This window comes from Syngnathus scovelli, chromosome 4 (assembly GCF_024217435.2).
Source record: "Syngnathus scovelli strain Florida chromosome 4, RoL_Ssco_1.2, whole genome shotgun sequence".
Taxonomy (NCBI): Eukaryota; Metazoa; Chordata; class Actinopteri; order Syngnathiformes; family Syngnathidae; genus Syngnathus; species Syngnathus scovelli.
In genome coordinates, this window is record NC_090850.1 from 20,604,545 (window position 1) to 20,619,688 (window position 15,144).

The window sequence follows — 15,144 nt, forward strand, 5'->3', positions numbered from 1 at the left end:
TAAGACGGACATGTGACATTCAGTAAGTCCGCCATATTTAAGACAACTGAGCTCGAGTATATTAAGGTTATGTGCGCCATATTAAACTTAGGCGTGGCATATTAAGGTTATGTGCCGCATGTTAAAATGATGTTCTTTTGAGGTTTAAATAAAGGTTATGTTGGCATTTAAAGTTTATGTGTGCCATGTAGCTGCGTGGTGCATTCAGGTTACGGGTGAGATATTCAGGTTATGTTGACGAGTTTATGCATGCTATGTCAAGGCCTTACGTGGTATATTAAAGTTATATGTGGCGTATTATGATTATGTAGGCGATGCTATTATGGAGCATATTAAAATTATGGGTGGCATTTTTATTGTATATGCCATGTCAAGGCCATGTGTGGTATGTTCAGGTTATGCATGTCAAGATGTGTAATTGTGGGAAGTGTGGACGGAGTTTATGTGTGGAAAATTAGGGTTGAATATTGGGGACAAGTGGTGAAGCAGCATGTGGCTCGACGTCCAAGGGTATTCTTTGTTTGCTTTGATTCTGGTAACTGGAAATTATTAGATGTTAGAGAAGGTGAGAGGGAGAGACAGGGATTTTTTAAATTATTATTAATTCATTTATTTACTTTTCTGAGTCGCGATTAATCGGAAATGAATTTGGAACTGATCAGGAAAATTACATCAATAAATCAGTAAAAAATTACTTTTAATTGGACAGCCATTATATTCATCGTCTTACCAGTATTATTTTTTTTCTGTTCACCTGTCGTGTAAATAAATCAGCAGAGTCTCATACTAAACCTGCGATTGTCCACCGAGAGAGCTCGGTAGACTGTAATAGCATCACGTTTGTCTTCCTCCCACCACTCCGTCCCAAAAGAAAGCGAAGCGTATGTCAACACCAGAGAAGTGTCCAGAATAGCCATCAAAGCTGAGCCACTTTCTGCATGGCCAGCATGAAGGCGCAGCTTGGTAACCGAGGCGTCTTGTTTGGCACCTTCAATGTCGACTGTGCAAATATTTCCCCGTCCAGTCCCCCCCCCCCGCCCCGCCACTCTGCAGGGACGTGCCGTGTGCGAGAATTTAGTGTCATTGCAATTCCGAGCGTGTCGCCCAACACGGTTAGCATTCCTCTAGTAGCCTCTTGGGCTTGTTTGTGCTCATTACAACGACCTAGAGGGAGCTTTATTACTGATTTGACCTAGTTTAATTCATTCATAATAACAGAAGGGGAGGTGTATTTCCGCCGGGAGAGTGGCTAATGCTAACAGTACTACAATGGAAATTTTTATATAAGAACACATTCAAAATATGCCAAATTCTGTAAAAATGTGTTTTTGAGGTTCAGGAAATAAATAGGAAGAGTCTATGCATTTATTGTAGGTATCTTCAAACTTCCAGGTTAAGTCAAGGTCAAGGTTAATTGATAAACATTAGCATGCTACATGCTATCAGAGATTGTGTACGCATTTAAAGTTGTTACTACAGTAGCCTGTTCTGAAAACGTGGATAGAATGAATCAATCAATTTTATGATGGAAGAAAAGGCGACAAATAAACATAAATTAAATGGATTCTACTTCTTCCAGCTACCATTTTTCATTTTTTCCAGTTTTCTTTATCTCACTCATAGGGGAATTTATGAGGAAATCTTTTTACCAGACTTGAATAATTTATCGAGTCATTTGCTGATTCGGCGCACGTACGCGCACACTGCAGTCGGGAACCGGAGAAGGACTCCATCATGTATGTTGAATGAGGACATTCGTTAAAATGTATGTTGCATGAGAACGTCGAACAAAAGCGAGAATGGGATTTTGAGCATGTTGCGCATACAAAACAAAATTGTTCCCAGTAGTCATTTTGATGGCTATAGTGTACAAATGTAGTTTTTGACTCTGGGGAAATTGGTCACGTACGAGTAAGCTAGCTAACATTAGCTCATAGCTACTTAGCCTGTGTGAGCTACAATTTTTTTAAAGAAATTTGCATGTTAGTGTTTCATTTCAACCACCTAATTTGCATCCTAAATTTCCACATTCATTCATGTCCGAGCTAACCAGCTACAGCAGTTTTCGTAGCATCACATGAAATGTTTTTTCAGAGGATAAAAAGCAATTTCCGCATGTAATCGTTGGTATTTGTCGAGCATGTATACCCTCATGTCTTTTTTTCACACGCGGTGAGTTGTTACTATCGCTGGGTTGTCAAAACAGAATCAAGGTGGGCTTGCCTCTCTTTTGTTTCATGCAACAATTAATTCTCTCCATGTTAGAATTAAACAAAGGTTGCAGGTTGAAGAGAAATGACTACAAACTGCTTGTTAGAATAAAATTAAACACCGGGGTGCCTGTCAGGTAAAAAAGATGGAGGGGCTTACGTTGTGTGTTGCCCACAGGAGGATAGGATAAAAACAACCCTCCCCCCCTTAAGGGCTTACTTGCAGCAGGAGTGCTTTTTGTTTGTGTTGGGCGAAACAGAAAAAGCAGATTCGAGGAACATTAGCCAGAGACGTTACAGACAATAATATTAAATGGCCTTTTCATTAAGAGAACATGGAGTGACGCAAAGTCATTCCATTTTAAACCTGAAATCGTAATTGGACTTACCTTTTTCTATACCAAACTTAAATGATACTGTAAAATCTATAAAGAGATTTAGGGCCAGAATCTGGAAGGGGGGGTCATTACAGTAGGTAAATGTGCTTTTGTGCCTCTTTCAAGGACGTCTATGTAGTTATATCGAGCCTTGTTGCTTCTACCTGCTTTGCTTTGAAGACAAACGGTCCCCAGGTTTTTCCCCTCTCGAAAAGGATCAAACATGCTCTTCTTCCTCTGCATTATTTATCGAGCGGCAGCGGGTTTGTGCTAATGAGTGCGCAGGTTATATTTATTACCCACCGCTGCACCATGCAAAGGAAAACACCATTTTTTTTCATCCTCACGCTGCCCCTTTACAATCTGAGTCTTTATTATCGTTGTTGTTTTTGACCTGCCATGACGTCAAAACATAAAACCTACTTGATGGAGGTACTGCCAGACTGATGAATGACATGCATTTCAGTCGTTTCTTCCTTCACAACATATATTTCCCCTCCTTTATGGATTTTTTTTTTTCTCCCCCACATTTCAGTGCGAGTATGTGAGGTCCAACCTGACGCCTCATTGGAATCCGGTGGCAGGATATTCCAAATGTGCAGATTGGCGTGTAATTAAAATTTCAGGAATTTTGCTATCACAGGGAAGCATGCAAATAATTGACTATATATATATATATATATATATATATATATAGTATAGATATATAATATATTGAAAAATAATTATTATAATTCTTCTCATCATTCTCCGTCAACATCGCGTTGAGAATCCGGCGAGACTGTGCACGAGAGGAGTGAGGAATTCTTTTTTGTGGCCTGTGTAAACCGGATTAGTGGTCTGCCTGTCCCACCGTGGCAGGGGAGTGATTGGATTAACGGCATAGAGAGCACAACGGCGCGGCGGGAGGATAGATTACCGGCTCCAGTCGGGGCTTGTCGATGGGCGCTCGGCGGTGCCCCCGCAGCGAGCCCGAGAAGGCCTTCGACGTCTTGAAGGGGGCCCTACTGATAACCATCTCGACGTGTACCGTCTGCCGACTCTCCCTGTGCCGCTATATCTTCTCCCACAGCTCCAGCAGTTCACTTTTGGACACTCTGATGTCCATTAGCCTTCTTGGACTGTAGTGCTGCTGAGTGCAGATAAAGCAAGTATTGGCTCGGACGACTTGCATACTTGTGGGCGGTGGAAAGATCAAAAGCGCCGTGTGCTACTGCTATCACACCGGTGTGTGTTCAGCCGTTAGCAGATGCACGCAGCGTGCGTACATATTTGTTTAAAAGGTTATTTCAAGGTCATCTCTATTGGTATAACCATGAGCTAATGAGTTAGCACTTAACATAAGAACGTTTTAAGCCAATCAGAGGCTTGAAAAAAATGCTAGTGTCTCTCATGCCAGGACCTCTTAAATTGTAGATGAAGTCAAAACTTTGAGATGAAATCAAGAAAACTAAGACCAGTGCAATAAAAACCAAGTCCCAGATGAAACCAAGAACCCCCAACATTGGTCTGTAAACTATAAATTCAGATCAAGGCTAATAAATCCCTCAAGGCAGAGAGCTCCCAAATTATTTTTAAAACCTGTCCTGAAAGATATTGTGCACTACAACTCAAAGACCGTGATTTGTAACTGGGGCGTGGCAAACGATTTCCTTCCTGGTAGTAACTGATGCGTCGCGTTATTGAACAAGATGTGGCTAATCGAACTGTGGCAGGCGTCAGGCTAATTGCTGTTGAACGACTTACGAATTAACAGTTTTAACTGTCTCAGCGGGGGCTGATTGTGGTTTTTAGTTTTGGAATTATCTCGAGAGTAAGCTGGCAGTTCTTAGCAGTAAGCATGTGTCCCCTCCTCACCCAGTCTTTGACATGCAACTAATACCTCAGATACCCTCTGGCTATATCCTAGCGTGACTGCAGAATTGGTGAGAAAAAGGCAGACGAAAAATATTTTCTTGACTGGGATGCAGCTAAATGCGACACTTAACCCCTGGCAGGATTAGCGGCAGGCATTTTGTAGCGGGCCGACGCACAGGTGCAAATGTGTTAGTCAACAAATTGGGTCTGAAAAATAAAGCTTAGTAAATCCTCGGCTGGACCTGCAGATAAACGCGTGAGACGTTTACAAATTCAACAAACTATCAGCCATTTGATCTCCTTGACAGGGCGACCAAATGTGTTTAGACTTCACCCGGCAAGGAAAAGAATTGGAAAATGATACACTTCATTTGTTTTGCTGAAACGTTAGAAAAGTCTGAAATTCATTGGACTGTGCTTTCGACCAGTCGTCAGCATTTGGTTGGACCTCCAGGCGAGGTGTGTCGATCCCCTCCTATGTAAAAACGTAAGGACGGTTCGGTACGATCGCTTGATTTATTTAGGAACGTCTTCTCCAGATGTGCTCCCCATCGACGCACAGCTGCTTCAAAGACAAGCGTGAAGGACGAGCGAAAAGGCAAATGAGAGACGTCAAGTCAGCAAGTTAAAGTTGACAAAGTGCTCGAGCCGGAGGACGTTGCGCATAAACGCCCGGGAGAAGAAGCTTGCCTGTTTGGCAGCTTGTCAAATCTGCCGCTTCTTTTACGAGCATCGCGGAGATCCAGACGCCGTGTCAAGCTGACACGGCGAGAACGTGTTTGTCTTTCAAAGCAAAGAAGGCAATTAGTAAAGAAGACAGCATTTTCCGTTGATTGCTTTGTGCAGAAAATGTCACTCAGCGTATCCGACGACCGTGTTTTTTCTTTGTATTGTATTGGAAGTGAGGATGAACGTAGACATGGTTGGACAGATTAGTGGAGGAGTTGATGAAAGAGCATCTGAGATACATTGGGGTGGATGGGCGGACAGAAAAATAAATTAAGATGAAGGGTTTGATAAAAAGAATAGATGGACTAATGGCATGGATGGATGGAGAGATGAATGGATGAAGAAGAGATGAGTGAACCTGATGCCAGGGTTGGACGAATAGACGAAAGGACACATTCGGTGATGGTTGGAGGGACACACTGACAGACGATTGGAAACAATAGATGATTAGCCGATGATTGACCGACAAATGGATGGACAGATGGACAACTATATGTACTGTAAAAGCATGAACGAACAAATGGGATGGAGCATGGAAAATGTTCTACAGATTGTTGGACAGATGGAGGACCAGACAGACTGCTGAATGGGAAGAATCTAGAAATGATGATAAACGAATGGTCAGATGCATGGATGGACAGAAGGTGATGGATAGATAGTCAATGGACTTGACTCCACTGACCATGCACGGATGAATGGCGAGATGGTCGAATTGATGGACAGCTACAAGCTGCATGGCTGCTCGTTTGGACAGACGGATGAATCGAAGTCATCGATTCAACGAGTAGATGTTGGATGGACACATGGACCAATGGATGCAAGAGTGGGGAGATACTTGATAGGATGGACGCAACGGCCAAGCTAACGGTCGATAAGTACAGTTAGGGATGATTCTTAAAGGTCCAGCTCAGTTCTTAAGTTAGTCGTGGTACTAATTCTTAGCGAATATATCAAGCGATAGATTTCTGTCTCGAATTTTCACGCACCGCAGCTTTATGTAGCCCGTAGAATTGTGTGTCGCATGATTTCCCGGACAACAACAGATTGACTACCCCGACTTTGCTTCCACACTATGGGGCTATCATTTTCAAAAACACTTTGTAGTAGAGCCAAATAACTTTGCGAAGGGGTTACGGTCATTTCTCGTAAATTCCGCCAGCTCGGATTGCAAAATGAGTAAAGCGGCAGACGCAACAAAATACTGAAGTCAAGACCTCCATTGATTGGAACCTTTTGTACTCTCCAACGATTCTCTTAAGGGTGGAACCGAAGCACTGAGCTAAATCGCCACGTACTAACAGCGAGGATAAATTGTTCCTCCGCCGGTTGGCTTGGACGAAGCGACCGTGTTATTTATATGATCTGTCAATAGTGTAATTTGACCCCCCTGGTCCGAGACCCCGTCGTAATCTCCGTGATCTGTGTGATTAATATTGTCTTAACACGTGGAGCAGAAACGCGGAATACCGTGCCGCTCTTCGCCACATTCTTCTTGTCCAGCTCATCGCCGTTTTGATTAAAGCAGCCGCACACGGGCACCAGAAAGAAGGAAATAGATTTTTAAAAGCCATCCCTGCAAATGGAAGCTGAGGGCCGAGATGATGAATGGATGATTGTTTGATCGATTAATATCCGAGCCTTGGAGGATTTACAGCGACGGCGACTTCATTTCATGTTCGGATGCCTTTGAAGCCATTAAAGAGATCACAGCGTGTGCGTATCTTTTCTCAGCCTTCCCACTTTTGCTTTGCCTGCTTCCAGTACTCAGGTTGACATGTTCATAGCGAACCTTTTATAGATCAAAAGTCAATTTGCTGGTTTATTTAGACCCAAGTACAAATTGGTGGGAGGAGGTTTTGGAATGATTCTTGCAACAACAAGGTACTCAGACAGGTGTGGGGATGGATGGTCAGAAAGATGGATGATTAAAAGACGTAGATAGAAAAATGGTAGAACTGTCCGAAGAATAGATGGAAAAGCCACCACACGTGAACTCATGAATGAAATGGCAGAAGAAAATACGGTTGTACCAAATGATGAGTGATTGTACAGCCAGGTAGATCCATGGTTGGTTGGACGAATGGATGAAGTGATGGATGCCCAGATGGAATGACAAATGGACAGATTTATTGATGGATAGGCAGAAGAAGGGTGGATGGGCAGACCACTTGAAAGATGAATAAAAAGGATGGATGGACGAACAGATGCACAAATGGATGGATGGACGGACGGACAGATGATTGGACGGATGATTGGACTGACGGATGGATAAATGGATATGGAGACGAAGGACGCACAGATAAATAAATGAACTGATGAACAGCTAGCTGTATCAGATCGATGACGGTTGAGCGGATAGATGAGCAAAGGATCAGGATATATCGATTAATAAAACGGAGGAATGAATGAAGCCATTGACGGACAGATGTGTAAATGAACAAACTGACATTGGGTACGAGTGGAAAGATGATTGGACTCGTGGATTAATGGGTTCATGGCCAAATGGATGTATGGATGATTGTTTTCTGGATTAATACCGTGCCTCGGAGGATTTAACCTGACTTCATTTCATATCGGGCTGCCTTTGAATTCATTCAAAGAGATTCCAGGTGGCTTTGCCGGCGATATGAATACATACGTAGCCTATAGCGTATGAATGTAAACAGACATTTGCATGAACATAAGCGACGTCTTTTCAGTAGTTACTATCTACAAAGTGACTTCCTCGGAGCGCTTAGTGAAGGTTTCCGCTTCCGTCGACAAAGGTGTTGTTTAAAAAGCCTAAAGGATTTCACCGCTGTGTGGTGGAACAGGTGGCGGATGATTCTTAGCCATCCAGCGGCGATGGCGGCAAAAATTCATGAGATGTTAAGCCCACGGTATCACTTACATGCAAGGACACTTAATCCCCCCGACGCCCGGGAGTTACGTCGATGACTGAATATTCTCCTGAGTGTATTCGTGTGTTGTTTATTGCCTAATCTCCTTCTTCTCCAATCAGGTCGGAGGACACACCATGCTACCCATCCGCTGGATGCCTCCCGAGAGCATCATGTACAGGAAGTTCTCCACAGAGAGCGACGTGTGGAGCTTCGGTGTTATTTTGTGGGAGATCTTCACTTACGGCAAGCAGCCTTGGTTTCAGCTAGGTAACAACGAGGTAAGCCGTCTCGTTTTTCAGATTCATTTACTTTCGTCACGATAAGTGGGTACAAACTCAAAGATTGAAACGGAGACTATCGCCAAGTGAGTCAGTGTCAAAACAACAATTATTCACGCGGCTAATTAGAGCACAAGCCCAACAAAGGTAACAATCAGTCATCTCGTTAGCGAGGTCCTAGCGTAGCCGCCCACTCAGTTAGCGCTGCTCTTTTCCAATTCTTAATAAAGATCCACTTTGTGTAGATCAAAACAGGAGACAAATAACCATGCCTTTGTTTTAATGAACCGATTTTCCACAACCTTGACTAATGATCACGCTTTTTTGTCAAGACAAAGATTTAGCACCATGCTCGTATGATATAAAACTCTCCGATTCCAATCAAATAAGATTCACTCAAATCCACACGGGTAATGTTTTTCAATCCGCCCGCAGGTCATCGACTGCATCACGCAGGGTCGCGTTCTGGACCGACCCCGCGTTTGCCCCAAGGAGGTGTACGATATCATGCTAGGCTGCTGGCAGCGTGAGCCGCAACAGCGGCTCAACATCAAGGACATCCAGAAGGTCCTGTTCGCCATGGGGAAGGCCACGCCCGTCTACCTTGACATCCTGGGCTAGAGACTCATCCAGTACGGGAATAGCCAAACCGACCCCCCCGCCCTACCCCTACCCCCCTGCGTCACTGTCGAGGAAAACCACCTACAATGTTTGGGAAGGACTTAAGTGCCTGCAACACTTTTGGATATAGTGGATAAAACAACAAACAACAAAAACAACAAAAAATACGCACTTTTACATTTTGTTTACTTGCTGTACAGGTTTGAAGACGTTTCTTTTTCCCCTCCCCACAAAAAAAAAAAAGATATTGAGGTTGACGACGAAAAAGGGCCACAGTTTGATAGGAAGAGTTAGAACCCACCTTGGCGTTTGGTTTTATGAATATATATAGAAATGTGACATATATTTTATATTTATTTGTTTTTTTTTCGTTTTTGTCGAGGTCCCGGCAGGGCGCCGCCCGCCCTGCCCGAGACGCCGCCGACCAAAACTGTTGAGACTTTTCAAAAAGGATGGAAGCCTTACTTTGCACTCTGATTGGCTGGAATGCGATGCGGCGGCGGCGGCGGGAGGAAACGGAAAGGACCAATCAGACAAACAGACAAATCTATTTTAATTTAAAAAGGAAAAACAAAAAGAGAATGTACATATTGTAAAGTTCTACGTGTCAAAAGTTATGTTAACTTATTTTTTGCCAACTTTTATTTCCCATTCCTTTTTCTGACTGTGATCTGGGTGGCTGACAGTGAGCCGACCGAGCGCCGGTGGTAAAAGCCACAAAGAAAGACTTTGGCGTCACGCCACCTCACTGCTACATTCGCTCGGGACATTGCGTTCCTGCGGCCCGTGCGCTCACACACACAAATGCGCTGTCATTTTTAGATTGAGGGGAAAACTGCTTTTTCTTTTTTTTTTTGAAAACCAGAGTAAAACGTTAGCTATTTTTGGTTGCAGGTGTTTTCCCCTCTTGCAAAGAAACTCACAGAAGAAACTTTAGACTTTAATAATTCAACGTTTTCTTTCTTTGCTTATCTGCTTTCTTGCCGGGAGTTAGCCGAGGCACTCGCTCTCATGTTTAAGAGGAAAGCCACCGCCGTCAAGAGAGAGGCTCAATATAACTCGGAAACAGGCTAAAGCAAAAACATAAGAGTATTTACGCGAAGAGTAATCGCAGTGTCAGGTGGAATTAGGATCTATAGAGTTACACATTTCTGCCAGTAGGAGGCGCTTAAGGGTGCGGTCTTTCGTCAAAATGTGGAGATAACGAGTTATCAAGCTTGGTGGGCAGACCCCGGACTGGCTTCCTGTGCCTTTAAGGCCTTTTTTTTTGTGGGTCTGCTCGTGTCAGACATGTCCACCAAATCTAATGTTCTCAATTAACCAGTTTTTTTTTTACCTTGTGGTGCTGCAGAGTTATTCGAATTTCATGTTTGTGTGTGAATCGTCAAACTTTGCCACCAAACTCTACACACAAGCAAGAAAAATTCACAATTTAGCGTCGCCCATTTGTCTAGTATGTGAAGTTGAAATTTGACATGGCTACTAAATCTCATTTTGCGCAATGTTTTGATGGCTGTATTTTCAAAAAAAATCTGGTGGAGCTCGATACTAATTAACTGATTTATTGAAGGAACAGGAAATGTTTTTGAGCTGCCACGGCAATTAGATGCTAATCAACATGCTAGCACACACTAGCGCTCTTGGAAAACAGATTTAGCCTGAGCTCATTCCAAAAAAGATTACAGAAAGTATAAATAAGTTCACTTGTATATTACATTTTAGGTTCATTGTGAAATTCGTGTGAGAGTCCAAAATGTAGGTTTTTGAGAGTAGTTTAAGTTTGTCGCCCAAACTTGTAGAGGAAGTTACAAACTTGAGTCACCCCCACGAGACTGCTAGCCAGCTAGCTCCGCCGGGACTCAACAAACCAGATTAGCGCTTAATTAGCAAACATGAGATGAACTGGAAAATCTTTTTTTTTTCTTCATTTCAAGGCCACTGCTTCAGCCTGTTTCCGATGAGGGAAAACGTGACGCTGTGCAAACTGACCGTGTAATTTTATTTTCCCCGTGCTGCACCTCCACCTAAATGTCAACTGCAGAGTGTTTTATCTCGAGAATCTCACCATCAAGAAAAATGTCGCTTATCCTTCACATTTCTTCGTTTTGTTCTTTTGTCAGCGAGTTACACATCGTCGCAACCCGTGGCCTTTTGAGCGGAGACAAGCTGATAAAAAAAAACAGCCACTTCAGCTTCAAGCAGGTACTTTATCGATCTTGCCGTGATCAGCGAATTGCGATTTTTTTTTTTTTTTTTTTTTTTCCCACTCAGTACGTTTACATGCTCGCTTTAGTCCGGCTAACCCCGACGACATATAATCGGAGTACTGTACTGTTTTTCTGTTTGAAATAGTTTCTTCTTTTTCTAATTTTATACTTTGTCATAAAGACTTTGATTTCCGCAAGTGTAACAACTTTATTTCCATCATATTTTTGTAAAAAAAAAAAAAAAAATAGCATCTCTATCATTTCAGACTTAACAAGTATTGTAAAATTCAGATTTTTTTTTTTCTTAAAAATCGATTCTTGTAAAATGTCAACTACGTTTTAAATCCAGGACTCAAATGAGAATTTTCTTTCTTCCACGGCCCAATAGCTAAAAAATTAAAATCCCTACATACATCTCTGAATCTGGTTTCAGTTGGACTAACCTCCCAAAACGTCATGTAAACATATTGAGTGACCCGAGTGTTGAAATGTGCTGCCATGGATGTTTCCTCGTGGACTTTTAGCGACTTTTGTTGTGAGATCTCTCGAGTACGCCGTGAAGGCGGGACGACAAGCCCTAGAAACTTTTTATGTCTTCTCTTGTGGTGACCATCAAAGACATTCTGACACAACTTGTGATCATTTGCAGGCTTTCATGGTGAGTTCTTTCTTTTCACGGACGAACTAACAACACTTTATATATATTTTATTTTATTTTCCCCTTCTTGAGCAAAGCAAACGTTGGCTTCTTCTGACCATGTACTCATGTTACAGAATATAAAAATGTGGTTTAACAGCTGCGGTATATTAAGGTACTCCATGATAGCTCTTTGTATTAATGTGACTCTCTTTAAGAAAATGTCTTAAAAACAATCAGATGAGCTCCTTTATTTCCCCTCATTTGTCCTGTCTTATAAAGCTGTGTGAATTTGACAAAAAAAAAAACTATGTCTGCATCCTAATGTTTTCCACACGCATTAGCGGATGAGTTCAAAAAGGGAATTTTAAGATGAATAGGCCTGGAAATATAACAATAACAAGTGGCGGAAAATATGAAACGCAAAAAAATTATACGGGCAAATGTATGAAGCATATTTAACAAATATGGAATGAAAGCATGTTGGCAGTTAGCTAATTGGGTCCAATCAACATAAAGGCAAGTTGATATATGACTAATTTCCGGCTGAAATTAACATGCCAATTTGTGTACGTGTGTGTGTGTGTCTGTGTGTGTTATGTGACTGATGAATGGCTTTGCTTTTTTTGGTCTCATCATTTCCTCGTTTGAAATAGCCTCCTTCCAAAATTCCAATATGGTTCCCTTCTCTCACCTCCAAAGTGGATTTTATCATTTTTAATTGTCACTTCTTCAGATTAGCTTTTGTGTTTAAATTAGAGTTTCACGCAGGTGTTGGGGTTTCAAATTGATGATTTCAAGCTAAGGCTAATGTTAGGCTTTGGAAATCAGGCTTAGCTTCAAGCATCTGGTTTCAAATTTTAAGTCACGGTGAGGGTTTCGAGTGCGGGTTCCAAATCAGGATTTCGAGATACATTTCGGAATTAGCGTTGATAAATGATAATAATGGTACATATTGAATTTTCTGGCCAATTAGGAGTTTTCTTTCAGATGATTGTAAAACTAGCATAATTTACCCGCGTGACTTTTATTCTTAGAACAGAGTCACTACTTTCTGTTCAGCGCTATTAAACTTTAAAGTATGAAAGCAGATGACTTCACATGTTGCCGCTGATGATAAATTCCAGCATGGAAGCCGTAGTAGAGTCTCCGAGGATATCAGTCCGGGGTTCGTGTGACCGGGGTCTCCATTAGCGTGGAAATGGAGACGAGCTTTGCTGGTCTGGGACTTGAGGTCACTTAGCAGTGTGTTATGATACACTCCTGGAATTGTTTATCGATTCACAATTACTTACTGTGCTCTGCATGTGTGTGTGCGCATGAATTTGTGTGGTTTTTGTCTCAAGTGTCCACTTTGTTGCCGCTGGTGTGAAGTGATGGACCCAACGTAATGCGGAGGTTCCTCAACATTTGTTGACTTGTTTGTCCACTTCCCTGTTGAATGTCTAAAAATTAATGTTTTAAATTAGGATTTGTAGCCAATATGATGATTCATTTGAAATTAGGGTTTCAAATGAGGTGAGGTTGACAAAAAAGGTTTCAAGGTTTGAATTTCGAATTAGCTTAGAGTTTGAAGACAAAGTTGGACTTACAAGCTAGGCTTGAGAAAAATATTAAATAATTCAAACAGGGTTTGGCTTTCGAAAAAGGGTAAAGATTTCAAAAAGATAGTGGTGGTGGTGGTCCGGTGATCTTTAGTTTGTCAATGTTTGAAGAAGAGGAGCTGAAAGAAGACTCTTCCCCCATGCTAATTGCTACAGCGCTAGGCGTTAGCTGCATTGAATAAGCAATGAGGGCAAAGTCACAGCACCGTGGCCTGGCTTTGTCTTCCACGCCTCATTACATCATTCAAAATACGAGCCTTTTCTGTCATGTTCATGCTTATTTTGACAGGAAACCACCATAGTTTAGCATTCAAAGTTTTTTCTGCTATGTGAAGTCAGCGGGAACTCGAGGAGAGCAGATGATTCTGGAAGGTTGCACAATGGTGTCACACTGAATAACAAAAAGACGGCAGATTGTGCAAAACAGTTATATTTAAATGTAAAAACTGAATGCATAAAAAAAATTGTAGGTCGGTAAAAAGTATTTAGAGTCTGCCCATCTTTGAAAATACAAGGTCTAACCCGCCTCGGGTCAGATTTTAGACTCGGCCACTTCTGGCGCTGGGCAGGAAAATAGAACCTGCAGAGTCCAGCTTGGATTTGACACAGTGTGTGAAGATCCCGTTACAAAATGGAGACTTTCTGCTCTGCTGGCTATTGGAGTGACTTTTAATCAAGTGGACGTCTCCGAGGCTCGCTACGCCTGAGCATCAGTTGACCCAGCGCAGATAAACTCGCAAACTCACACTTTGTCATACTGGAGTTATGGTTTGCCGAAAGGCAATTTGTGACAGGCGTCCGCTCGGTGTTAATTAGACAGACCTTTGTACCTCTGCGCCGTGCTATGATTGGCCGGCCAGCATCTCCGGCATGTGGCTCAGCTCCTTCTGTTCTATTCAATTTGTAGGCATGAAGTTGCTTTTGGCTTTTCGGCGATTAAGCCAATCCTCTTCCCAGCTCAAATCCTGTGAACATTTCCTGTGTGGCTGATAAGGACACGCTGAGCTCTTTCTTTTGTCGGCAACAAGCATAAGCACCTTCCTCACCTGCAGCTAACGTTCAACCACAGCTACCCAAATACATTCAACGTAGGCGAGCGGCAAAAAAAACAAAATCCACCTCGTCACTATCTCGTCTGAGGCAGAAGGTCAGTCAGACTTTGCGTTCTTAATTACACCGAGGGGCTTACATAATTATAATTTACATTTGTGCATGGCAAATTTGAAGCAAACTTTATTTAAAAACTGTTACTAAGATTCTATCTGGTGTGTTTGTCTTGTATTCTGAGCGTATTCTGACATAAGACATCTATCAACATCGAGTGGAGTCTCGCTTTCGTTAGCCATGCGGCTCACGTCTCGCGTCTTTTTTTTTTTTTTTTTTTTGAGGGTCTACGTCTCAGCACTCAAGCTCCGTTCACGGATGCATTTGACCTTTACCGATAGCACTCCCCCTTCAATGCGGCAAGCGATGAAGGGCTCCATCAATATAGAAAGCGACGAGGGGGTTCCATCAATTTAACACGCGATTGGCTCTGTCAGAGGCTCCTGCCGTTGCCTGACGTTTTTATGCTAGCATGTTGCTAAAGAGTGGAGAAATATAAGATGAATAGGATAATGAAGATGCGATTAACATTCACGCCCGCGCTAAATGCAGGGCAATGATGTTAAGCCGCATGTGCTTAATTAGCACACCAGGCTAATGTGGCTCTTTTAATTGCCTCCGCGTGGCTAACTGTGCTA

At 42.4% G+C, this 15,144-nt stretch overlaps 1 protein-coding gene across 2 annotated transcripts in view; it reads left to right on the forward strand.

Annotated features, from left to right (window-relative positions):
- The window catches only part of ntrk3b (neurotrophic tyrosine kinase, receptor, type 3b), a 100,933-nt gene extending 88,899 nt beyond the window's left edge, over window positions 1-12,034 (forward strand). For both annotated transcript variants that reach the window (XM_049717054.2, XM_049717055.2), the window contains 2 exons: window positions 8,175-8,333; window positions 8,769-12,034. In XM_049717054.2, the coding sequence (XP_049573011.2) occupies window positions 8,175-8,333; window positions 8,769-8,954 (345 nt within the window). In that variant the 3' untranslated portion in view covers window positions 8,955-12,034. The remainder of the gene's footprint in view (window positions 1-8,174; window positions 8,334-8,768) is intronic.
- The last annotated feature ends 3,110 nt before the right edge of the window (window positions 12,035-15,144 follow it).